This window comes from Pantherophis guttatus, chromosome 3 (genome assembly GCF_059756535.1).
Source record: "Pantherophis guttatus breed Tessera chromosome 3, ASM5975653v1, whole genome shotgun sequence".
In the NCBI taxonomy this organism is placed as follows: Eukaryota; Metazoa; Chordata; class Lepidosauria; order Squamata; family Colubridae; genus Pantherophis; species Pantherophis guttatus.
This window is the reverse complement of record NC_142065.1, coordinates 209718400-209745723: the sequence shown is the minus strand read 5'-3', so window position 1 is coordinate 209745723 and position 27324 is coordinate 209718400. Positions and strand designations below refer to the sequence as shown.

At 37.3% G+C, this 27324-nt stretch overlaps 1 protein-coding gene across 5 annotated transcripts in view; it reads left to right on the top strand.

The window, feature by feature from the left end:
* Positions 1-27324, top strand: part of TRAPPC9 (trafficking protein particle complex subunit 9) — a 330633-nt gene that overhangs the window by 6735 nt on the left and 296574 nt on the right. For 3 of the 5 annotated variants that reach the window (XM_034436032.3, XM_034436033.3, XM_087890922.1), the window contains 7 exons: positions 10526-10671; positions 12302-12430; positions 14737-14763; positions 16901-17022; positions 21200-21325; positions 23808-24024; positions 25681-25824. In XM_034436032.3, coding sequence (XP_034291923.1) covers positions 10526-10671; positions 12302-12430; positions 14737-14763; positions 16901-17022; positions 21200-21325; positions 23808-24024; positions 25681-25824 — 911 coding nt within the window. Of the gene's footprint in view, positions 1-4709; positions 4828-10525; positions 10672-12301; positions 12431-14736; positions 14764-16900; positions 17023-21199; positions 21326-23807; positions 24025-25680; positions 25825-27324 lie in introns of those variants that run through there. The other 2 variants (XM_034436037.3, XM_034436031.3) reach the window with 2 other exon arrangements.

The following is a 27324-nucleotide window of genomic DNA, read 5'->3' as shown; positions in this document are numbered from 1 at the left end:
TTGCAGGGACCCAGGTGCCAAGCCAAAAAAATAACTTTCTCGGTCAAAGCCTGCATTTTAAAATTGTTCCCAGAAACCAATGCAGGGGACTGAGAATAGATGATGCCAGCATAAGATGCCAGTAAGTGTGCAGGCCACTGTATTCTAGACCCCAGTTACAGTTTGTGAGGCAGTCTGGTGCAGAATCATTGAAGTCTAATCAGGTGGTAATATAGATATGAGTTACCTTTACCGATCCACTTTTGGTGTAGTAGCCAAAGCTGGGCACAGGCCTTTCTAGCCACACCTTCCCCCCATTGCTGGAGCAGGAACCACGAGTCCAGAGGGACTCCCAAATAAATATAAATACCGTAGATTATAAAGCTTTTCAGACAATTTGGCTCCTTTGATAATGATTCCACTAACTGTTGGTAAAGCAATTTGTTTTTTATGGAACATATTACGTAGGAAGCACATTTGAACTTGGTGGATGCCTTCTTTTCACCATTTGTTTTTACTGTCAGGGTTCCAAGTAATACATCCATAGTAAGCAATACTACACTGAAGAGGTCAAAATGGCCTCGGTCAGGCCAGCTTCAGGGTTGACATTTACATTGGTTTTTAAATTGTTTTAATTTTGACCTGTTGTGAACTGCCCAGAGTTGCTTAGATGAGACCGTTAGCCATACAAATTGAAATTATTATTACCTTATGGAAAATTGAGAAACCCAACTGAATATCTTGTTGTGTGATACAAGAATTGAAGGACAAGAGAAGGAACACTCAATTTGGACACAGACTTCGGGGTCATGATTCTTAATTTTGCTTGTGAGGCTTTGGTGAGGGACTTTGTTCAAGTGTTTTGAAAGTTCAGCTATATGATGTCTTACTACATCTCACCATACACCTGTTTTATGATTTATTTTAAGTCCAAAAATTATGAGAGAAAAAGGACTTGCTTGAAGAATACAGCAACAGCATAAACACATTCTTTTTGCTAGGCAACCTGTTCCCCAAATAAGTACTTTCATTTGTGGATAGATTAACATTTCAGAAACTCATCTCTTTTCATTTACAGTACAATTTAATTTGTGCTTGTTTGCCTAGAAGTGATTCTTATTATCATCAACATGGAATGATTTAAGTAAAGCAATTTAAATTGTTATTTCAGTGAGCAAAAAAAGAGGATTATTTAAGTAATTTAAGTAATTTATAGCTTTTGAATGAGGATATAAATTTATAGTTGGAGAATCACGTAAAATTAACATGCTTAAAACCAGATTATTTAATGCTCTTACTCAGCAATTCAAAGCTAGTTCAATATCCTTTTATGTGCAGTGGCTGATTAATATATTGCGGAAATACATTTTGATGATAGTAGTAGAAAGTGACCATAATTATTTTGTATCAGAATATTGATACCGGATAATGCATTTTATGGTGATACATGCAGAAAATAAAAGCTCTCCAGCTCCAAAAGTAATGATATTTTTTTGATTGGAATATGTGAAATATGTGAAAATTATTCCCATATTACCAAGGATTTGCTGTCTGTATAATTGAATGCTTTATATAAGTAGGATGAGAAGCATCCTTTGGTAAATTTATGTCATTAAATGTGATTAAAATGTTATGCATACAAGTGAATATTAGATCTTCACAATTTGTAATGACCTAGGTCAGTCGTAATGTTAAGCCATAATATAATCTGGCATTTTGTAATGTGCTAACCCATCCTCTCTATTTTGATTACCTTTATTGGTTTCTTTCTTCTTTGATTGGTTGCCCATTACACTAAGGCAAAAATAAATTACATTATTTTGAGCATTAAATGTCATTCATATCATGAATATATTCTTCTCTGCACAAAAGGATGTTATGGAAGTGTTCTGTGTTTGCCTAAATTTAGTAGTCTTGTAATAGATACAGTTTGTTTCCATTTACTACACCACTATACAACAAAGAGTAAGCAGCTTTTGAGAGCTTATTCTAAAGACCCGAATGCTTGCTTAACCTCTGAGAAAAGTTGGAGCTGAGACTGTTGTGATAAAAATAGAAATAAATAATAGTATTAACTATAGCTATGCACAACTATGCATTCTTTTTACCTCAGTGTGTAACACTGTATAAATTGTTTTCATCCAAGGACTTTAAGACACTGTATTTCTATGCAGAATTTCCTTTTAAAATATTTACAATTCTAACAATTCTCTTTTCAGTAAGTGTGAACATGTGCATATGCCTGCCTGTTTATTTATTAGGTCTGTACTTTGAATTTGAGAACAACAAAGTACATGAATGTACACATGGTAGTAAAGCAGTAGCTCTCTAAAGCAGCTTTGTCTTCTCTCAGGATCATGCAATTTCCCTCTATGTTTGCTTTAAAATGTTGCTGATAGTTGTGTGCACCCTGTATGCTTCTAAGTATTTTTATCCCTTTGAATCCAGAACCCTAGTGTTTATGCTTGCAGTTCTTGCTCAGAAACTCAGAATTTGAAGCTGAGTCTGACTCTACAAAAATTCTGAAATGCATGCTTTCTGATCAATACTCTTTTCTTTCTCACTTCAAAGGTACGTTGATGATACTGCCCTGAACACAAACAACAAGAAAATTAGTTCTGTGAGGATTTCACATTAGGTCTCACCTCTCCAACAGTATTATTCCATACTTCAAAATAAACTTTTTGAAATCAGGGGGGGATTTTTGAGAGCAGTGTTATGATGTGATAGATATTGGTGCCTGCTTCATTTTTAAAGCATTGCTTGGCACCCCACTGTCCATGGTGCTGAAGTAGAAAAATCTTCAACATGCCACTTTTTCATTTCTGTTGAGACGGCTTGTGCATTTTTGTGGGGTGAATGTACTCTATTTTCATTCATAGATAAATCATCCTAGACAATTCTACAAGGTTGCTTCCAGAATAGATTAAATGACCTAGCCATAGTTTTAATCATGTTTCTAAAGAAAAGCAAAGGTGGGGATTTAGTTCATTTCTAGGAAACACAAAGACCCAAAAGGATGCAATTTAGTTTATGCTCAGCAACTGTTACCAACATTTCATTGTCAGTACCGACATTCTTGATTAGGAATCTTTTACTCAGGCTCTTCCTTTCTTAATCATTGTAATGGAAATTAGATACTTTTTTCTATTTTCCACTATATAAAAGGGCTGGACTAAAACACAGCACTGAGATCCTGATCATAGCAGCACAAGAACAAGCACTAAGCTCCATAGAAGCAGGGTCTACCTCACTAGACAGGACCCAAGGTGCAGGCTGTGCAGAGAGGCCTCAGACACTGTCCAACCCATAGTGACAGGGTGTAAGATGCAGGTAGGAACCATATACACTGAATGGCACAACCAAGAAACTAGTTTGGTGTACAGCAACATCTGTCCAGAATATGGACTAGATCTAAATCTAGATGGGAGATTCCACAAAGCGTTGTGGGGAATATCTACGGAGATTCTCTAGTCATCCAGGTCATGGTTGCCCCAAAGGTGCCTTTTCAAAAGGCAACTGGTTTTTCCCTTGAAGAAGTTCTGAACTGATCTGATCTGAAGAAGAAGATAGAATAGAATAGAATAGAATAGAATAGAATAGAATAGAATAGAATAGAATAGAATAGAATAGAATAGAATAGAATAGAATAACAGAACAGAACAGAACAGAACAGAATAGATTAGAATAACAGAGTTGGAAGGGACCTTGGAGGTCTTCTAGTCCAACCCCCTGTCTAGGCAGGAAACTCTATACCACTTCAGACACATGGTTATCCAACATCTTAAAAACTTCCAGTGTTGGAGAAGTCACAACTTCTGGAGGCAAGTTGTTCCACTGGTTAATTGTTCTAACTGTCAGGAAATTTCTCCTTAGTTCTAGGTTGCTTCTCTCCTTGATTAGTTTCCACCAATTGCTTCTTGTCCTGCCTTCAGGGGCTTTGGAGAATAGCTTGACTCCCTCTTCTTTGTGGCAACCCCTGAGATATCGGAACACTACTATCATGTCACCCCTACTTCTTCTTTTCTTGGATGAGTTCTTGGATGAGAAGCTAAATGTCTTCAAGGAAAAACAAAGTCCAGTTATCTTTTTAAAAAGCACCTTTGGGATTGTGGGGAATAATAAAGCTAAGATCCTATGGGGCTTCCAGATACAGGCAGACAGGCAGGTACTGGCCAATCAACAGGCGTCGTGGTAGTAGACAAGGACCAGAAGACAGTGGTAGTGATAGAGGTAGCAGTGTTCAGTGACAGCAGAATCAGGAAGGAGTATGAGAAGCTGGAGAAATATCAGGGCCTGAAGAAGAACTAGAGCAGATGTGGAAAGTCAAGGCCAAAGTGGTTCCAGTGGTGGTAGGAGCATTCTGGGCTTTGCCTCCTTAGCAGGGAGAGTGGCTCCAAGAGATCCCAGAAATGATATTGGAGCTATCTGTCCAGAAGAGGGCAAACTAGGAACAGCTAAAATACTGTGCAGAACCCTCAAAGATCTGAGGATCTGAAATTGAGGAAGATACATACCACCTGTAAGGGTGAGAAGGGAATTATTTTTTATCGGTCTTTTATAAGATGACATACTAATCACTAATATTGTTGGAAACATAATGTGATACAGCACCAATCATTGCTTTCCACTCTCCACATCACAATCAAAAATAACCGAACAACATATCTAGGACATGATTGAATACAATATGTTATCAAATAAACTTTGTTAGATCTGTCTATATGTGGCTCTTTAATTTTTTTCTATTCCTGTATGTCTCTAATTTTGTTTTGTTCCTTCCTTTCTTGTTTCTTGTTTTTTTTTCCTCTCATACTGCCCTGTGAGTGTGTTTTTGGGTCTCAAAAGGTAGGCCTTTGATCACATTGTATTGTTTAAAACTAGCTAGTTTTTGTACGCTGCCTTCTTATTTTGCCATCACTGAATAATGTAACGTTGCATTTGTGTGTCTTTCTATAATATGGCAATTTTATTTACACAACAACTGATTGCTGCTGCCTGAATTTCCATTGTGGTTTTCATTCTTTTGGCATTTGGCAACTGTTTTTTGACAGTCCTTTTCTTCACTTATTTGCCTTGTTGAGTTGGAGATTAAAATGTAGTAAAGTAATGTATCTTTTGATACTTGCTGGTTTTGCATTTATTTTGTTTCCTGTTTTCAGGAAACAAAATTAAGTTTTTGCTTGTTTGCTTTCAAACGGAAAAGATCACTTCAGCTTAGAGTAAATGTTGCTGGCTTTCAGAAGCCTGAGCAATGTTACAGCTGCCAGTCATTTAGCTAAGCATGTTATCTCACCTTGAATCTAGTGGGCATTTGTTTTGTAATTTTTGACATACAGATCTTCACTAATTCATTTTTGCATGCATTTTTTTCCTTCAAGAATCTCTGAAGATGTGATGACGTTTAATACCTTCCTGATTGTTCAATTTAATACTTATCGCTCATTCCAGTTGAGGAATGATGGATACATATTAAAAATTTCTTGTAAAAGATCACTTCAGTCCATTAAGGAAATTGCTGCATTTGACTTTGTGTTTATACTTCTATGTATGGAGAACAATTTCATCTCCCTTGCAGGGTACAAAATGCACCATCATACTTGGCTGCTTCAGATGTAATGCCAAACAATGGGAGTTAATCTCAGGCTTGCATTTGCCTTCATCTTTTTCAATTCTACTGATTTTTTTTTTCATGGTAAACTTGTGTATAGCAAGCTACTAACTGTCAGTAATGCAGAAAATCAGTAGCTCACTGCCGATTCAGAAGCTTGGCTTTTCATACATAGAAGATGAAGCATCAGATAAAATCACAGCCCTGAATATTGGGTCATTGGTTTGTCTAGAAGTTCAGACACTGCTTCCATAAAAAAGAGCTGCTCACAGGATTGGCTTTGCATGTATTCAGGATGTATACTTTCATGAATAGTGATAGATAATTTCTGAGTAAATCCCTGTTACTGATTGGATATTTTCTTTCGACCTGCATTTCTTAGAATTTGGTGGGATTTTGGCTTCTCTTTCACATCTGGGTAAAAGACAAATTTTTCAAAATAATTGAAGTCTGCTTTCCGAATCTTTGTCTTCAATTTTTTGGGTTTCTGTGCTATGGGTGAACAGACCATATTTGTTTAGAGTAAGCATAGCACAACTCACAATTTTCTTGAAAAACATTGGAAATTGTGATCAAAATATGGCTTCTAATTCAGGCTTGAAATGGAGAGCCATGTTGATGTAGAGGTTAAGGTGCTAGCCTAGAAACCAGGAGACTGTGAGTTCTAGCCCTGCTTTAGGCATGAAAGTCGGATGGGTGATTTTGAGTTTAATCCCTGTCTTTCAGCCCAACTCACATCAAAGAGTTGTTGTGGGGAAAACAGAAAGAGACAAGAGTAGTATATACATTCGCTGCCTTGAATTACTTATAAAATAATAAACTCAGGAGAAAAAAATCTAATAAATCTAATAAATAAATCAAAGAAGAAATGTGTGTAAGTATAAGGTTCAGACTCACTTGTATAATTGCCAACTATTGTTTTGTCATCTGGACCCAGCTGATTTCTTCTCATTGCATGTTTTTCTAGTTCTGTGTTTATTCTGTCTTAAATGAGAATTCATTCAGCCTATGTGCTTTTTATGTACCCTCCATTCTCTCCTCCTGTTTATCAATTTCTCTTTACCCTGCTTAGGTAACTATTTAGTGCTTATTCAGATAAAATCCTTTTTTGCAATCCACACTTTTTGGCATTGGTTTTTATAATATTATTATAATTATGTAATATAATATTGTATTTTTAAACCATCCTTCAGCTTGAGGTGTCCCTATCAAAACTGTATGTGTGTTTGTATATTTATTTGTTCACCTTAAATTTTACATTTAAGAGGAGTTGCTTGATTAATGTGCATGCCATCTTGTCGTTTTCGATTCCTAGAGACCATGTGAATAGACCTATCCCTAACTTTTTTAGTCTCTCAGTGGTGCACTCATCATGGCTGTAACTCAGTCCCTCTATCTTGCTGCTGGTCGGAATAACAAAACCATCAGGTTGATGAGGAAAGAGGAAAAATAGGAGATTAAATTCCAGTTCTCATTCTAGATGGGTATTCTCTGGGTGGAAAGGCACGATAAAAATTAGATAACAGCAACAACAAAGTTGAAAAGAAACATTACTGGGAAAGATTCTGCTACCCGGAGCGGATCTTTTAGCTGAGCAGATGGAATCTCAGCTCAGCATTTACACTCGGCTATAAATAAAGCGTTTTAAGAAAGTCTCTAGTGTAATTTAATTCATTCAGGCATACCTCTGCTTTTTTTAAATTAAGATTTACTTTATATATTATCTGGTGGTAACCAGATATCTGTACTTAATTTCTGTCTGAATGGATTGGAGTTGTAAAATAATCAGATTTGCCAAGGACACTCTTAATGGAGCTTTATGACTACAGGACTGAAAAATATATCATTTTCTTTCTTTGATCAGCAAAAACTAATAATAATGCACCACCGACAGGAAGAATTTGCTGACACGACTTCATTCACGAAAGTTTTTAGGGAAAGTATTCTTTACCTTAGTTATTTTAACAGATTATAATGCATGCACATTCCTTTTTTTTCTTTTAGTTCAAAATTCCATTAAGAGAGGACTAAGAATGACAGTAAGAACAGAGCTATTAAGACAAGAAATGAAAGGAAGCTTCTGAAGCAATATATATTTAATCAAACCATTCGAACGTTTAATAAGAGTTTGTCTGTTTTGACTAGTGACAGATCTGCAAGGATTCGAGAGTTCTTTCCCAGATCTCTTCATCTGCTTTCACCTGCAGATATTGGGAATTTGAACTTAAGATAATTTAGATTAAAATGCATTTTAAGATTAATTTGAAATACATCCCTATAAAGAAACCATCTTTCTTTTGCTAGTAAAAAATAATCTACCCAAAACGTATTTAGCATTTTAAAACATACAGCATTTCTTACTGCAGAACATGGTAGGCAAGCCGATGAAGTATGAGTATATGCTGATTAAAATAATGGAAATCTGTGTTGTGTCTTGTACCACTGTATATTGGTTTTTGTAAAATGCAAGTGTGTCCAGCATGATTGCATTTGTAAATTAAAAGGCGATAGAAATATTTGCTTTGCATTTATTTTGAGTATGTAAGAAGCCATACTAACTCTTAATAAAAATTATGTTATGTTACCTTGTGTTACATTATGTTAATGTATCTTTGTCATAATTATCTATATATTTATCTATATAGATAAATAGTTATATCTATAGACTACTAAAACTCTTGTTCCTATAAACTTGTAACTGAGCAAAATAATATATCATAGAACAAAATTTGCAGAATGCATCTAAAATTCAGGACCCACGATTCCGTGGAATTGAAATTTGGCAAATTCTATAAAAAAATGTATGACATAAGCCTTATCATAAAGCTGTTTATGACATGAAAAGTGTCATAAACATTTCCTGTGCTGACGATTGTCTGTGCTATATACTTCACCATGGGCTAAACGCTTTATGACATAATACAAAATGTCATAAACATTTCCTGTGTCGATATTTCATTGTGCTAGTTTCAAGGCATGGGCTATTTTCAAGGCAGAAATATCTCTGAATGTATCACAACTTTTCCAGGGAACATAGTACATTAGAAGCTCTGCCATTGTTGACATATGTCTCACATATGTCTCAAAGCTGCCTGTGATAAATATAATCCATTCGGGGTACAATATTTCATTCTACTATGTCTATGTCTACTACTACTATGCTAGATGAATGCAATAAAACCGCAATGTTATTGTATGAGTTTAGGTATATCTATGGTTACTTTTTTCTCATATTTTTGCAATATTTCAGTCTTAGTGATTCCACCCCACCCCACCCCCTCCGACCCATAAGAACTTGTAAATATGAATTCTCAATTGAAGTCGGTAATAAAACTGAAATTTCAAACAGGACAATCATTCTGGTGAGAGGAAATCGACTGTGCCATAAAATGTGTAATGAACCTATTCATAAAGATAATTAGTTTTTTAGAAAATAATTTTTCTCATTTATAGGCAAATAACATCGTCAAGTTTGTAGAAATTATCTTGCCATTTTAAAATGCCATTTTCCTTCACATAATCTGAAGATGTGGAATTAAGTTTTAGTTCATAATCGAATGATACTACATCATATAAATCATTTAAATTCTGTCAGTGCATGAAAGATGCTGCCTTAAGTATGACATGTCATTGGCCACTCTCAAAAGATTGCAAACATTAAACTATTTTGCCCTTAGATGGTGTAATAAAAAGACTCAATATGGAACATCTTCCTGCTACTAAGCTTGGAATTCATATTGAGTCTATCCTAAATTATTTTAAGTGTTGATCTTCCTAGTCTTCATATAATACTTCTGTTTGCCAAACTTACTGTATTGCTTGATGAGCTAATAAAAAGAAGAGGTTCACCCAATTACACGGCTAAAAAAGTACATGTTGAACTTTTAGATGCAAATGTGCTGAGAAAACCATTAATAGTATTCCGTATACATGCCGCAGGTTTGTTTCCAAGAATACAATGTCTTTGTTCTACCCGGCTCCCAAACACAACAAACCCTCTGTAGTTAAATCAATGATTCCTTTATTAGGAGCGTCAGCAGCCCCAGCAAAAAGTCTCTCTCTCACAGCAGGCTAACAAGTCTGTCCGGCAGGGAGATGAATAGTTGACTACCACACCTATTCATCTCTGCCCCCTGCTTTTTATCCCCAGAGCTAAGGTGGGGCTTCGCTAGCAGGGGTGGCTCTTCCGTCCCAAGGATCAGCCCATAGATTTCCACTGCTCTCCTCTCCTCTGCCTTCTGCACATCCATGTGTCAGGCACTGGACCCACCTGTTCCTCTTCTTCCTCATCAGCCATCTCCAGACCTGGGGTCTGTTGACTCTCCATTTGAGGGCTGACGGATGGCCCAGGCTCCGCCTCTGTCTCTCTCTCTGAAAGCTCCATTCCCTCATCCCGCTCGGAGCTCTCAGGTTGCCTTGATGTTGACCCTGACTTCCATGCCTCCTCCTCCTCCTCTGATTCGGCTGCTGGAGGGGCTGGTGGCCGACAGGCCACAGCAGTCATATTTTCTGGTGTTGAGTATCTTTGTTTATATTGCATCCCCTACAACAGGGGTCCCCAATCCCCGGGCCCCAGACCAGTGCCGGTCTATGGCCCATTAGGAACCAGAGTACACAGTTGGAGGTGAGCAGCAGGCGAGTGAAACTGCGCATGTGTGGGATCTAGATTGTGTGTTTCCCTCTCCCTGGTCTGTGGAAAAATAGTCTTCCACGAAACTGGTCCCTAGTGCCAAAAAGGTTGGGACTGCTGCCCTATAGTGAGTATTCCGATAGCTGGGAATAGACTTCTTAGCTCTTGGTGAAGACCATTGATTGCTTGTCAATAAGATGCAAACTTAAGGAGAAGAGTAAAGCAAAAAGAAAAAGAAAAGAAGACATTGTCTTATAGAACAGCACAATTGAATTAATTCTGTACTCTTTGTTTTTGTATCCCAGACATTATAAAAAGCGATGTCAGGGTCGTATGCGGAAACATGTTGGGGACCTTTGCCTACAGGCCGGGATGTTGCAAGATTCCCTTGTTCACTATCATATGGCTGTGGAACTTCTCCGTTCTGTAAATGACTTTTTGTGGCTCGGAGGTAAGGATGATAGAGTTGGGAATGAAACTTAATTGTATTTAAAAGGCTTTTGGGCATGACATTATTTGTCACATTATTTCATTCCTTTATGTTATTGGAAGATGGTTTGTGATTAAAAGTGTACATTATTAGCCACCCAGAGTTACTGCATTTAGTGATATGGGGTGGCATAGAAATTTAATAAAAAAATAAAATAAATTATTAATAAACAACAAAACAACAACAATAATACAGTAGGTTATAATAAAAATAAAAATGGCTCTAAAATTCAGAGTAATTTCTGGTTCTTTTTACAATCCCCAACGCATGTCACAACTTTTGAGCACCCCTAATGTTTGGAAATTGAAAGTTGGAAAATTTGACACACCCTGCCTGAGAGAATGTGAACCTTTGCAGAAAATAATAGAGAACATACTCCTTGTCTGTATTTCCTTGAACAGACTTTAAGGTGTTCTCTGGGCTTTTGGACTATGAAATACGGAATCCTTTACCGGCAGTCCTTGGTTAATGACCATTCAATCAGCAGCTGTTCGAAATTGCAACGGCATTGAATGAGTGGTACTTAGGACTAGTCCTTGAAGACATCTCACCATCCCCATGGTCATGTTATTGCGATCCAGGTGCTTGGCAGCTGGCTTACACTTAACAACCGTTGAAACATCCTGTGGCCATGTAATCGCCACTTGTGTGGAAGAGGACCTGACTTGGGGCGCTCACATTGCAGCACTGGTTAAAAGGGCCCAGCAGAGATTATACTACCTGAGACTTCTCAGGAAACAACAACAAAGAAAACAGGGACTGCTGACATTGCTGTTGCTAAACCGTATGGTCACATGACACGGCACTGTATCTGTTAATGAGGGAAATTAATAAAGTTGACCGCATTTGTCAATGCCATTGTTAAGCAAGGACTGCCTGTAATATATGGGATAGAAATCCAAGCATCATTTCTTCGGGTAAAAAGTGTGCTAAAACCTGGAGACCATTGAGTTTGGGGAAATACTGTTAATGTGAAACCCAAAGGTGCTTTTTCAGGAGGCAACTGGACTTCCTTGTTTTTTTTACTTTTTGAAGACGTTTCGCTTCTCATCCAAGGAGCTTCTTCAGCTCTGTGAAAGGATAGTGGGGAATGGAAGGATTTAGATTCCTTGCAGACATAAATCCTTCCATTCCCCACTATCCTGCCAGAGCTGAAGAAGCTTCTTGGATGAGAAGCAAAACGTCTTCAAAAAGAAAAAACCAGAAAGTCCAGCTGCCTCCTGAAGAAGCACCTTTGGGACAACCATGACCTGGATGACTGAGAATTTCTAGAGACGTTAATGTGAAAGCAAAACTTTGTCCAAATTATTTTATATATTCACGGTAAAAAAAGAGTGATTTCTTCTGTTTTTGGCCAGATGATTAGCTCTTTCCTGAGCATCGATAACTGCCATGCCCACCTTCCTATAGAAGAAAAGGATTCTTTGTAAATGTTTTTACCATTCTTTGTACCTGAACCACTTCCGTGCCTTTTTATATACCTTGTATTTAACGTACTGTATTAGATGTATTATTGTATTAAAGGAAATGTATTTATTACATGTGTAGGCTGTGATAAAACTGCCATTAAAAGAGCTGTTTTCATCTATAGCTGCTCTTGAAGGATTATGCTCAGCCTCCGTCATCTATCACTATCCTGGGGGCACTGGAGGTAAAATTGGGTCTCGCAGGGCACAAGGAGGCTCACTTTCTGCAGAGGCAGGTAACAGGCATAGACCTGGTAAGCAAAAGCTTGTGTAGTTGTTTTTTAAATTGTGATGACATTTTTTTTTTGATCTAGTATATATATGCTGGTTAAATATTTTGCACAATATTTGAGGGTTTGTTTTTCTTTGAATCTTTGTTCAAAGTGTGCCCGTGCCGCATGTAAGATTTATTTTAGCCTTACGTAATTTTAGCCTACAGCTTCTCAATTCTCAGCAGTTTTGTCCACATATATTTATTTTAGCCTTACGTAATTTTAGCCTACGGCTTCTCAATTCTCAAAGTTTTGTCCACATATAAAAGTTAAGAGTTCAGTGGGGGTTTTTTTAACGTTGAAAAATATACCATGCACAGGAGAAAAATAGCACCGACCTTGCAGAAAGATAGTTTTGCTGCACATGTCAGCGACTGACTGCGAAGCTTACAATTAGCTAGTTTTATTTGGGAGCAGAATTGAAGTAGAAATTAGAAGGTGAAGACAGGTGTGATGCTGGAGGAGAAAAGAAGCTGGATTTTAGACTTGAGACTAAAGAGGTTTTGCTGAATCTGAAGTGTTGATATTAGTGGCGGTGTCAGGAATACTGTACCCGTGGCACTCGTACGATAACACTTCTGAGAACCTTCTAAATTTTAAAAAAAAGTGTTTTAGAAAGAATGCACAAGTAGTTCTTGACTTGAGAGTGCAAGTTGGACTAGAATTTAAATCATACATCGAGGAACCCATGTAACTGGACCAGATTTTACGATCATTTTTTGTGGCAGTTGTTAAGTGAATCAGATGGTGATTCCATGTGATTCACACCACAACTCAAATCAATCCATTTTCCTCCATTTAGCTTTTTTCCCTGGTCCAACTGTCACAATTGTAGGTAGCTATGAGAAACAGCTAAACTACCGCAGCTAAACTGTATTTGGCTGCTTTGTCCTTGCTTTTCCATACTCGATTCATGCTCATCATTTGACTGCTCAGAAGGTGTACGTGAGCCACCTTTGACATGCAAACTGACTACAGCGGAAATAAAGAAGTTCATTGAAGAACCAATGCAAGTACCACAGTGGCCCTGTCACGCCCAATCAATAGTGAGATGTTTGAAACAGGTCACAGAGGCAGCAAGCAGAGTGAATAGACATGAGAAATGTGAAGGTTATATCAGAGGTTAAGAAGCAAGTCGGCGGCTGATGTCGAAGAACAAGAATCGAAACAAGATTTGATGAAACTCACTTAAACATTTTTGTAACTCAGATCATTGCTTTCTGGTGCTAGTTTATGATTGTATGGAATTTTTTTTGCTTAGCTGGATAAGAAGATTCGTGCAGAGAAAAACTTTAATTTTTGTAGCACAAGGTGTAATTTTGAGAAGATAAAGTTAACAGTATTTGGCTTATAAGAGACTTTTGTGAGGCATATATATGATCAGACGTGGATTTACCATACCAAGCTAAAGGTTGCGCAATTGCAAAAATAACAGCAGATTTGAATTCTTGGTGTAAAAAAACACTTATTTTTTTTAATCCTTCACTGAAAAAAATTGCAAAAATTAATTTTGTCCTACTGAAAGGGGAAAAACGCTGGGAAAAATGCTGCAAATCATTGCCATGTGACTTCAGGACTTTACAACCAGTTCTAAATATGGGTTGGTTGCCAAACACCCAAAACGTGGTGATGTGACCATAAGGGAGCAGGGTGACCTTTTATGATGGCACTGTTTTAAACGACTGGTCAAATATTACCTATATTAAGACTATATTAAGACTAATACTGTAGTGATTAAGATGGACTGGCATTGAGGAAATTGAAGTTCAACTTTGCCTTGAGTTTTGGAAACAGATTCTCTCAACCGAATCAAATTCAAAGGGCTGTTGTGGGGGAAAACTGAAAGAGAGAGAATTATGCAGGGGTGAAATGCTCCCGGTTTGGACCAGATCCCCCAATCCAGTAGCGAAGGAGGCGGGTGGTTCGGAGAACTGATAGCAAAAATCCCTGCCCCCCCCATTGCCCAGCTGAGCCGCGCAATCATCAGAGGCTTTTTTTTTTACTTTTAAAAGCATTTTTTCTACAACATTTTTGGCCGAAAAAATGGTTTTAAAAGTAAAAAAAAAAAAAAGTTGGCCACGCCCACTCAGTCATATTACCCCACCACCACCAAGCCACGCCCACAGAACCGGTAGTAACAGATTTTACATTTCACCACTGGCATTATGTATATCAACTTCAACTTCAAAAATGTAATTAAAATAAAATAATAAAATAAAAATATTTGGAAATGATTTGTTTAGGCAGTGCAGAAGGTTAATGCTGTTATTTTGATTTCCCCCCCCTAGGTGCACAAGAAGTTCTTATTGATCCAGGTATATTGACTTTATAATTATGTTTTAAGGTCAAATGTTTTAAGGTCAAATGTTTTATTAATTTCCAATTGCTTTAGAAATTTCACTGTGTTTCAAAAAAAATATTACACCACACTGATGACTAGAATCTGCGGATTTAAAATTTCCCCAACTGTTCCTTCATCTCGTTTTTTTTTATAACCTATGTTGATTTCTGATAATTCCCATCCAAGTTACAATTTAATCATTTTATGATCTGCTCTAGAATTTTCTCAAATATTGATGTCTGGCTGATCTCTAGTTTCCCCCCTTCAATACTTTTCTTTCCCTGATTTCACACAGGATGATTTGTTTTCCTCCATCATCTGGAACTTCATCAGTTCCGTAGGATTTCTCATAAATCAAACATAAAGATTATATCAGAAAAATCAGCAGATTCCTGTACATCACCAAAAGTCTGCCTATTAGAATGTTCCCAACAACATTAAGAAGTTGGAATTTTGACTATTTGGTTTTGAATATATAGTACACAGCTATTTTTGTTGCTTCGAGGAACTCATTCTCAGATTTAGCTTTCTTAATAATCTCTCTATAGATGTGAGTTTTCTCTAGATGATCTGTACCTCTTTCTACCTCCTGTATGTGTCTTGTTTTGTCTCTCCTCTATTTTTTAGTCTTTGGAATAGGTTGCAATTTTTGACCAGATGTTTTTAAGAACTCCTCAGATTGACTTTCTTTTTTCATTCGCTTCCTTTGCTGTAGAGTCCTACTTACTTCTGCTTTGAGTTTATTAAAATCCACTATTTTAGGCAGGAACACTAACATCCCAGAAGTATTTTAGGACAAATTAGAAATCTTACTCACTTTTATTTCTTAAAGTGTTTGTTCCTTTTTTCAGGCTCTCAGCCAAATGCTCAGACTGGCTGTTGATTTTGATGGAAAATTTTTTAGGGAGCTTCTATAAATGTCCCTGCCAAATACTGTTGGCGAGCTCTTGTTGGTTCTTCCTGTTCACTTGCTCCGGTAGATCCGACCGGCACATTTTCCCCAAGTTTGGAATCCAACTTTCTTTTAATTGTAATTTTTATGATAGCAAATTCATCCAAAATGCTGTGAGTCATTTCCTTCAGTAAATTGCTGCGGCTAAGAGAATCATCAGTTAAATGATAGTATAATTAAATTAAGTTAGTAGAATATAAGAGGTAAGTATCAGTTTAATAATTTTGCCAGAACTTTTTCTCTATGCAAGTCTTGGCGTATTCGGGTCTTTTCCCGTGTAAGATTGAGAGTATCTTGGCAACGTTTCGACGAGGTCCCACTCGTTATCTTCAGGCTGGTGTCCTCGGCTTCGTGCTTTCCTCGCGCAGGCATGAAGCCGAGGACACCAGCCTGAAGATGACGAGTGGGACCTCGTCGAAACGTCGCCAAGATACTCTCAATCTTACATGGGAAAAGACCCGAATACACCAAAACTTGCATACCTCTACCCATAAAAATCTACGAAAATATTTATATATGTATATATATATATATGCTAGAGCCCATCTTCGAGGAACTTCTCTAGCTAGAGTCTAAAACCTCTGGTCCCGGTGACCGACCCAGATTGGATCCTGCAACATTATCCTGGGACACATGTATTTGCCTTCATTCGTAAAAAATATTTATTGGTACAAGCAAAATGTAGTCAAAATGGCAGAGATCTTGAGAGTTTTCAAAATGTATTGAGTCCTGCATTAAGCAAATCAAAAATTGCTTGAATTAAAAGCTGGATGGATATATATATATAGGTTTTAGACTCTAGCTAAAGAAGTTCCCCGAAGATGGGCTCTAGCACGAGTCCGAAAACTCGGAAGACAAAACCTCTGGTCCCAGTGACTGACCCAGATTAGATCCTGCATGAATATTTTTAACTCGGTTGAAATGAGGAGTCTTTGCTAGTCACTAATACTGATGATGTTACTTAGTTTGGGTAATGTGACGGCCAGAAAAAAAACAACCAAGCTCAAGAGAGAACCAAAGACCCTCCCTTGAGTAGTTTGTTCCTTACTTAAGCTTTTTTTTTTTTGGGAGTTAGCAAGAATTTCCAAAACATGTTTGTTTTAATTCTGACCTGAGGGGTGGTGGTTGAACTGAAATTTCCTGCTTTAATGTTGTGCAGGGGCCCTCACATCAAATGGCATCAGTGCAGATACAAGTTCTGAAATAGGACGAGCTAAGAATTGTCTGAGCCCCGAAGACATCATTGAGAAGTACAAAGAAGCTATCTCCTACTACAGCAAGGTAACGTTGCTATCATAAGCGAATTTATATACGTGAATGATAAATATGCATCAGTGATAATAGACTCTGGCTGGCTCAGGGAATTCTGGGAATTGAAGTCCATAGGTCGTGAAGTTAGCATAGTTGCCCACGCCTGGATTATACACCACAATGTACATGGCTGATAATAGACTTAAAGAACAGTTGGCAATTTGTGAAAGTGCTAATTGGCTGAATCAGCACCTTTTCACATATCATATTTTTGTACAATAAAATCTGCTAAAGAATGTCAGTGTAAATTGTTTTTTTTAAAAGGGAAATTCTAGATTCATACCCAAATGCAAAAAGGTTTATTTGTATATTTAGAGTGAGAAGTAACATAAATGTAGGGTTGACCAATCTTTTATCAAATCTTGGGCTTGTTGCTGTCCTAGTCCTTTCGCGTTTCCCATTTTGGCTCAGTTACCAGAAGAAATTTGGAGTCTTCAGTTAAAAATAGAAATGAATCATTATCTCTGCCTCAACATGGCCTGATTTTGATTAACGATAAGTGGATTGGAGAAACAAATCAACTTCCAAACAAGGTTTAGGTTACTAGGATTTTCTTCTCCAAAGCTTTTCTGAAAGGCATTTGGGATTATGCCATGATCAAGATTTATTTGCTTTATGTCAGCCATACAAGTCAATTATGCTTTTTATAAACTCTGAAAGTCCTTCAGGATTGCAGCAAGGTGTAAGTATTATAAATAAATATATTTCCAGCAGAGCACAGCAACCACAGCAGAAAACGTAGATATAGTTGTAAACATTGTTAATCAACAGAAAAAAACTAAAGATGCTTGTTTTTTTGCTTGTGATAATATCAGTAGTTTAAGAGGATTTTGGATCTGCACATTCATATATTCATATATTCAGTCAATCTTTTGAGAAATGGAACTGCTTTTTTATTATTTATAAGAGCATTTGCTTTGCAGTGGAGTTTTTAAACATTGCCCCAGTGATGAAATCCAATTTTTTTTACTACCGGTTCTGTGGGTGTGGCTTGGTGGGCGTGGCAGGGGAGGGATACTGCAAAATCTCCATTCCCACCCCACTCCTGGGGCCAGCCAGAGGTGGTATTTGCTGGTTATCCGAACTACTCAAAATTTCCACTACCGGTTCTCCAAACTGCTCAAAATTTTCGCTACCGGTTCTCCAGAACCTGCTGGATTTCACCCCTGCATTGCCTTCCATTTTTGACTTGTGGGTTGGAAGGAGAAGAGATAAAAGTGGTGATTTGGGAAGGTAGGAATCAAGGAAGAAATTTATTTATTTATTTATTTTTATTTGATTTATATGCCGCCTTTCTCCGGAGACTCAGGGCGGCTTACAATGAGTTAAGCAATAGCCTTCATCCTTTTGTATATTTATACAAAGTCAGCTTATTGCCCCCACAAACTGGGTCCTCATTTAACCTACCTTAGAAAGGATGGAAGGCTGAGTCAACCTTGAGCCTGGTAAGATTCGAACCTGCAGTAATTGCAGGCAGCTGTGTTAATAACAGGGTGCTTTAAGCCACTGTACTACCAAGGCTACTTATTTATTTATTTATTTATTTATTTATTTATTTATTTATTTATTTATTTATCTATCAAGAGTGCATTAGGTAATTTATATAATTATAAGCATGAATTGAATACGTAAAATAGATACAAGTAGAGGAAACATTAGGACAGGGGTGGTAGGCACGCTGGTGCTCTTATTGTTGGTGGAATAGCTGCAAGTTATCTGTAAAAAGGCATAATTATTAAGAAGGCATAACTATAGATTAGGTATGTGCATTGTGTGCACATAATTTCCCCCCTTTTTAAGCACTTTGATTCTCTAGTAGAAGTCCTCGACTTTCAACAGTTCATTTAGTGACCATTCAAAGTTACAACGGCAGTAAAAAAAGTGATTTAGGACCATTTTTCACACTTATACCTGTTGCGGCATCTCCTAGTCACATGTTCAAAATTCAGACGCTTGGCAACTGACTCATATTTATGACGGTTGCAGTGTCCCAGGGTCATGTTTTGCAACCTTCTGGCAAGCAAAGTCCAGATTCACTTAACAACCATGTTACTAACTTGACAATTGCAGTGATTCACTTAACAACTGTGACAAGAAAGGTCATAAAATGAGGAAAAACTCACTTAACAAATATCTCACTTAGCAACATAGATTTGGGGTTCAATTGTGGTCGTAAGTCAGGGACTACCTGTACTCTGGAGCTAGAAGTTATAGCAAAGCTACTAAAAATACTGCTGTGATGAATCTTTGTCTTGTAGCAGTGTGACATTTGAAATATAATTATATCTAGATTAAATGGAGTTTTAGTGGGAACCAAAAAGAAAGATATTGGATACTGTGTATAGAGATGTGAAGGCTAGAAGAAAATGCAGGCGTTTCAGAAAAAAAATTCATAATTTAATTTTTTTCTAATACTTTTTTTAAAGGCCTTTTGAAAAGAAGAATTGCAAAGTAGTATTTCTTCATATTGTTTTAGGGGAACACAAAAAACAGTTAACATATGAAAGTATGTTTTGAAATACATTAAATAAAATATAGAATAAGATATAAAAGTGTAAATCCTTCCTTTCTAAGGTAGGTAAATTGAGGACCCAGTTTGTGGGGGCAATAAGTTGACTTTGTAAAAATATACAAAAGTATTGCTTAACGCATTGTAAGCCGCCCTGAGTCTCCGGAGAAGGGCGGCATATAAATCAAAATTAAAAAAAAAAAAAAAGCTTTTTACCCCCCAATATGGGCTTACTTGTCTGTTTTCCAAGTACATAAAAATTATGAAATGATAAAAACTATGTTTGATTAGAATTTATGTACAGTATTTCAGATTTAGAAAACAAGACCAATTAAAGATGTTATATGATAAAATATGCATTTTGATCTTTGGATCCCACCCAGCTTTTTTTTTTTAAAGAAAAAAGTCTGTGTACTATATTAAGAATAGTAGAATAAAAAATCTAAAACTTTATTTTATTGCATTGTTGATGGCTTATTTTGTTTCTTTGTCATTTTGGGGGAAAGTGTTTCTGATACCAGATTTCTGATACAGTCAACTCTGTATTGGTGAGACTTGCTCTGTATTACCATTAATTTTCCTTAAATGGCTGACTAAACAAGTTTGGAATCTGGGTTGTGATGTTCTCACAACACAGCTGACCTGACCTGATGGGTTAAAACTAACCTTCTGTCTCCCTGCCTGAGTTGTGCATTCCAGCAAAGTACTTTCTATGTGTGAACAGGGCCAACAAAGTGCATGCAGAGCAGAGGGATGCTTTGTCTTTGCAATGGAAGGCTCCTGATGATCTTACTAGGTTTAAACAGTGAAAACAGCCTGCCTTTTGTTGGAAAAATTGAAGGCTGCGGTCATTAATTCTTCTGGGTATCTTCTCATTCAGCACTCCATATGGTACAGCACCGGATCAAAAACACGGGGTTATAGTCAGTTATAGTAAAGTCTCAGCACCATATTAATCTTACTCAAGAGAGGAAGAGGGATGGAGGGAGGGAGGGAGGGAGGAAGGAAGGAAGGAAGAAAGGAAGGAGAAAAATGGGGAGGAAGGGAGGGAAAGGTAAGGAAGGAAGGAAGGAAGGAGAAAGTTGGGGAGGGAGAGGAAGGTAAGGGAGGAAGGAGAAAGATAGGGAGGAAGGGAGGGAAAGGGAAGGAAGGAAGGGAGAAAGATGGGGAGGAAGGAGAAAGATGGGGAGGAAGGGAAGCAGGAAAAGGGAAGGAAGGAAGGAGAAAGATGGGGAGGGAGAGGAAGGGAAGGAAGGAGAAAGATGGGGAGGAAGGGAGGCAGGAGAGAGAGGAAGGAAGGAAGGAATTAATTGAATTTTGACTGTCCTTTCCTGCGACATTTCACTTAGTGGAATTTCTTGGTATTACTCAAATGGTATAAAAAATAGGATGGTTTCATAATTTGTGGCTCTTTATGTATCCATAGATGCAACCATATGGTTTGGTTAACGATAATAGCCATGTATTAGCCCTGGCTACATCTCAGCAAAATAGATTCCTACTGAGTTGTAGAACAACATAGCTTGATCTGGTATATACCAAAGAGTCCCTAGGATTCTTCTAGAGAAATACATTGTATAATGTGACCAGGAAGCATACAATAGACCACTATTTTAATCCATCATGTATGTTTTATAGTATAAGAACGCTGGCGTTATTGAGCTGGAAGCTTGTGTGAAGGCGGTGAGAGTGCTTGCAATACAGAAAAAAAGCATGGAAGCTTCTGAATTCCTCCAAAATGCTGTTTATATTAACCTTCGTCAGGTGAGAACACACTTTCCTTTTAACTGGGAATTAATTTCTCCATCGGTCTTTGGATTATTTTTAAGAACAGAAGAACCTTAATAATTTTCACCAAATGCCTGTTTGGTTCTCTGCCTTGTTTGCCCACAATGAGGAACTTGATGCTTGCAAAAAGCCATTCTGTAAAAATAATATCCGAGTTTCCAGAAATAGTACTAAGCCACATTCTGTATTTATATGTTTATTCTCTTTTGTTATTTTGCATGTATAGTAAGTTATTCCTCAAACGTAAATGCTTAACTCTAGAAAGCAGCTGTTTTCCTATTGGCACGTAGCTTGGTGTTCACCAAGTTTCCTGTCTACAAAACACCATTTTAAAAAGATATTTAAAAAAAAATTAGAAGGGAGTTGGCCACTGCAAAATGTCTCCAATTATTCTTCCTTTGTGTACATTCAACTTTGTTAAATAACATAGTACTTTTTTTTGTTTTATAAAAAAAATTCATTAGATTCTTTTGGTATACTTGAACAAAATTTGCAGCAGACTTTACATTCGTATTTTAACATTACACTAGGGGTCAGCAGTGTTGCATCATAAAAATGATTAATGCTCTGATTGGACTAGTAGCAATATAAAATACTGTTTAATAGACTTAAATTATCTAAATACAGTGCTTTGCTTTCGGGGGAGGGGGCTTACTCTCTCGTGCAGAGTTATTTCTGTCTTTAACTGGAATAGTTACATGACAAAAATAGACTTAACGGAATTGTAGAAGCCAACTCCTGCTCGGTGCAGAAATTCAAATTAAAGCAGATGGCAGTCCAATCTCCGCTTTAATGGACTGAGCGAAGGGAAGCCTGTTGGGTTTAGAGGCACCCAACCTCTGGTTAAAGAACCTAATGGGCTTTTCATACAATAAGAATACTGCTGGGTTAGTTGCAGTTGAAATTAAATCTTGACTTTTGGGAACTTGTAATATTTTGATACCCAGCAAGATTTTTGGTACTCCCTGAACAGCTGCTGTAAACAAGAACAAATACCTGCTGAATAGCTGATGATGCATAACATTTTAAATCTTGTAGGAAAACAAAATAACATAATCCTCCTCCTCCTCCCCCTCCCCCTCCTCCTCCTCCTCCTCCTCCTCCTCCTCCTCCTCCTCCTTCCATTTCCATTGGGGTTTCCATTTTACCTTAGTCATGAGATAGCTTTCACTCTTCCATTAACTAGGGCATATTTTGCTTTTCTTTCGTGAGCTTCTGTTTCATCGTTTTCAGGGAAACAGAAGCTCACGAAAGAAACGCCATGGAGATCTGACCTGGGGCGATGGCACGCGTGCCAGCAGAGAGGGCTCTGCCTGCCACCTCTGGCATGTGTGCCATAGGTTCGCCATCACGGTGCTAGGCAGTGGCACAGATCTTAAAAACACACTCTGCTGAAAACCCAGATGCTGATCTGATAAGAGATGGAATTCAGTCTGTTTCCCTGGAATATTCCATAAAATGCTAGCAGAATATTAAAGTATGTTCATCTGGTATTACAATATGCAGGTAACTTTCCAATGCTAATTACAGTTATTTTTATAAAATTGTTTCTCAGCTGCTTATATAACAGATGTTCAGAATCCAGCAGCAAGTTCTTCCTTGTTCTGTTTTTCTTTTAGTTATGTTACCTATTGTATGGGCTTCAGATAAATGTTTTCCACTTTTATTTTTCTTCCAGTGCGTTCACACATCCCTAGGCAGTTCAGAAGTCAAATTATCAAACTATAAACATTGTAACAATTCTCCCAAACTTAGTAAAATGTTAAAATAGGTTCCTAATGATTGGATATGCAGATTTTAAGTCTTCAAGAACCTATGTGAAAAGTCTCGTTTTAAATGCTTTCTAAAAAAGTAATCATATTGGGTTAGTCCAATATTCAGCAGGGTGGGCCATATGTCAGAAAGACGGCAGCAATAGACAAGTGTGGCTTGTCTTAAACCACAATGCTTTGTTTGGTAACAGAGATTTAAAATGATTTATTATTGCAGTTACTTATACATTGGAAGAGGCAAACTGCAGGTTTTTTTAGGTTACAGTGAAAAAATACCTGATGTGGAAATGTCTGTCGAGCATTCATACATCACATGTTTATGTTAGATGTTTGCTGAGTGAAATTTTATTTCCTTTGTCTGTCTGTCTGTTTCTGTCCGTCCATCCATCCATCTATCTATCCAGTGGTGGTATTCAGCTGGTTCGGACCGGTTCAGGCGAATCGGTGGTAAAAATATGTGAAACCCATATTTTTAGATCTATCTATCTATCTATCTATCTATCTATCTATCTATCTATCTATCTATCCATCCATCCATCCATCCATCCATCCACACGCACACGCTTTCAGAGCTTATTTTTCTTGCCTTTCTTGCATCTTTTTTGCATTTTGCTTATGGCAATTTTGGTTACTAAAATTCTTTTTAAATCAATTGTCCCCCCCACCTTTTAAAAAAAAAACGTCAGCTTTCTGAAGAAGAAAAGATCCAGCGCTACAGCATTCTTTCTGAGCTCTATGAGCGAATTGGATTTCATCGCAAATCCGCTTTTTTCAAACGAGTGGCCGCCATGCAGTGTGTAGCCCCAAGCATCGTAGAACCTGGTTGGAGAGCCTGCTACAAACTTCTTCTGGAAACGCTTCCTGGTTATAGCCTGTCTTTGGATCCTAAAGATTTCAGCAAAGGTACAAAGTTTGGCTTAGAGAGAAGCAAGCCAACAAACCCAACACTTCCTATTTGTGCTTTTATGTAATAAAGCTAAATGAGTGAGAATAAAAAAATCAGTAGACTAAAGTTGCTCACAGGTGCTTTTTTCAAGAGGCAACTGGACGTTCTGGTTTTTCTTTGAAGATGTTTCACTTCTCATCCAAGAAGCTTCTTCAGCTCTGACTGGATGGAGGGGAATGGAAGGATTTATACCCCTTGCTTGGAAATGACCAGCTGTCTGTAAGAAGTATAATTCCCCACCATCCAGTCAGAGTTGAAGAAGTTTCTTGGATGAGAAGTGAAACATCTTCAAAGAAAAACCAGAAAGTCCAGTTGCCTCTTGAAAAAAGTATCTTTGGTACAACCTGTGGATGACGGAGAATCTCCATAGACATAACGTTGTCCACCTTATTTTCCCTCAAGCAGAACTCTTCCTTGTACGAAAAGCCTTTGTGAATGAAAGGAGTTCTACGTTTTACAGTTTAGTTCTTTGTTTTTAGAATTTAATTGACATAACTTAATTTTTCAGACATAACATTCCTTCTGTTTTGCTTGAATGGTAATTAAGGTCAGAGGTATGCAACAATGGTGATAAGCATGTTGAGAGCACATGCATGTCAGATTGAAGGTATATTAATCAAAATCCAAATGTTCATTATGATCTGTACTTTATGTCACAAAATAATTCGATGAAGTGGAAAATATGAAGCTTTTTTTTCCCCAGAGGGCAAAAATATTTTTATTGTGTTGAGGAAGAAATAATTTTTCATTGGTTGAGATGGATAGCCATTGAAATTGAACAAATAAATAAATAAATATACAGTAGCATAAAAGATACATAAACATTGTTCAAGAAAGTTCATCGCTTTTTATGGGCCTTGCACATAGATAAATTCAAATTCCTTATTTAGAAGATTATGGCATTGGCAATCTTTGAGGATCTGCGCACCTTTCGCTGCGAGCTGAAGACTCTTTTATTTCATCAAGCTGGCCTCGCCTAAATCTTCTCCCTTTTAAGTGTAAATTTTAACTTTTTACTGTATTTTAAAATATGGGTATTTTAAATTATGGGTATCAATTCAGCCTAATTTATTCAATTCATTTTATTCAATTTTAAATTTTGTATATGTATGTGTTTTATTTCATGGCTGTTCACCACCCTGAGTCCTTCGGGAGTAGGGCAGTATAGAAATTCAATATAAATAAATAAATAAATAAATAAAAAATCTTTGGAACCCTTTCTGATCACTGATGACTTGCTACTAGGAATGCAAATAAACTTTATATCACAAGATAATCATTTTTGCTCCCGTACTAGCAGATGAATGGCTACCCTGTTTCTCCCAAAATAAGACATCCCCTGATAATAAGCCCAATTGGGCTTTTGAGTGCATGGCAGTAAGGCCAAGCGCTTATTTCAGGGTTCAAAAAAATGTAAGACAGGGTCTTATTTTCGGGGAAACACGGTAAATGCGACCCTTTCATTTTATCTCCTGGATAGCCCGCAGTGTAGGATTTGGTAACCTTATCAATATCAGACCCATATATGGAAGCCATTGCTGAATGAAGATTGAGTGACTATGCTGTATTAAAAGTGTATTAACAGAACATATGTTATTTTGCTCTTTTTAAAGGAACTCATCGTGGTTGGGCTGCTGTGCAGATGCGTTTACTTCACGAGTTAGTGTATGCCTCTAGGAGAATGGGAAACCCAGCACTTTCTGTCCGACACTTATCTTTTCTTTTACAAACCATGCTAGATTTTCTTTCTGACCAAGGTATTCATTTTATTAAAAAAATATTACAATTTTTCATGTATATTATATACCCTGTTTTCCCCAAAATAAGACATCCCTTGATAATAAGCCCAATCGGGCTTTTGAGCGCATGGCAATAAGGCCAAGCGCTTATTTCAGGGTTCAAAAAAATATAAGACAGGGTCTTATTTCCGGGGAAACACGGTATGATAATGGAGTGGCTCTGCGAACTCCGCATTGGTGACAGGAAGGGCATCCGGCCAGTCTGCAGAATGTTTTCCTGACCAAACTACAAACTTCCTTTGAATATTTCTCATTTTCAAAATGGAACATACTTTGTCCCTTTTTGAATTGTTACTCCGTCCTGTCTCAAAGAGACACTGCAGGGTATTGCATTGTCAGTATTACACAAGATTAACTGTTAATTAAAAGCTTTTCAATTCTCTTCCCGCAATAACAGTTTATGCAGTGGTGAAATCCTACCAGTTCGCACCAGTTCAGGCGAACCGGTAGTGATAAAAACTACCAGTTTGGGCAAACCGGTAGTAAAAAAAAATCTACCAGTTCGTCTGAACTGGTATTTCCAACGATCAGCTGTGCCACGCGATTTAAAATAGCTAGAAAGCAGGAAATCTAAACCGTGCGGCACAGCTGCTGCCCCCCCCCGCTGTTAAACTTACCTTCTGAAGCCTCCTTTTTCTGCACATTTGGCCCATACTGTGTATCCAAAGTAGAACTTTCAGGTAGTTGGGCAAAGGTTGGAGACAAAGTAGAACACCTGATATGCAACTCTGTAGGGTTTTCTGTTTCAACTCTTTTTTTGTCTTTTATTTTCATAGTTTTGCTGTTTTAACAACTTTGTGATATCACATTACATAAACATATAGAGGGTAATATGCTACTTGTTTAAAAAAATGTTTGTTCCATATCATATATGACTACAAGAAAACTGGATCCAAACGTCTACCAAAATTATTTTATAATTTGTGAAGATTTTACAGTAATTAGTCCCGGAGCTCCTCAGAGTACCAAGGTGCACCCCAAGATTAGCACACAGGGAGAAGACACATAGGAGCAATCCAGTGCATTTTCTTTCATTTCACAAAAGAAAACAATAATAATGTGTGCTTTGATGTTGAGAAAGTGAAATTTTCATTTGACATAACAGATTGCTTTATATCGTCCATTTTATACTGTCAAACTTCCCGAAACATTATTGTTGATGTACACCTTTTTAAAATAAAATAGATGACAGTGAAGAATGGGATAATAAAAAAAATAAGAGCATCTAAAGTATAACAACTTTCCAGAAAATCACAATGAAGAGATACATCAGGGTATTGCTTTGCCTGGTTGGTGCATGAAATTAAATTCTGAAACTAGAAGAGTTCAAACTTAAAGGAATGTCCTGATGACAGTAGAATAAACCTACTAAGCTTAATTGGAGAATGTTGAGGAATGGTAGGTCTGCTGTATTATTAGAATACGTATTTCTTTATCCTGAATAAAATAAACCAGGGT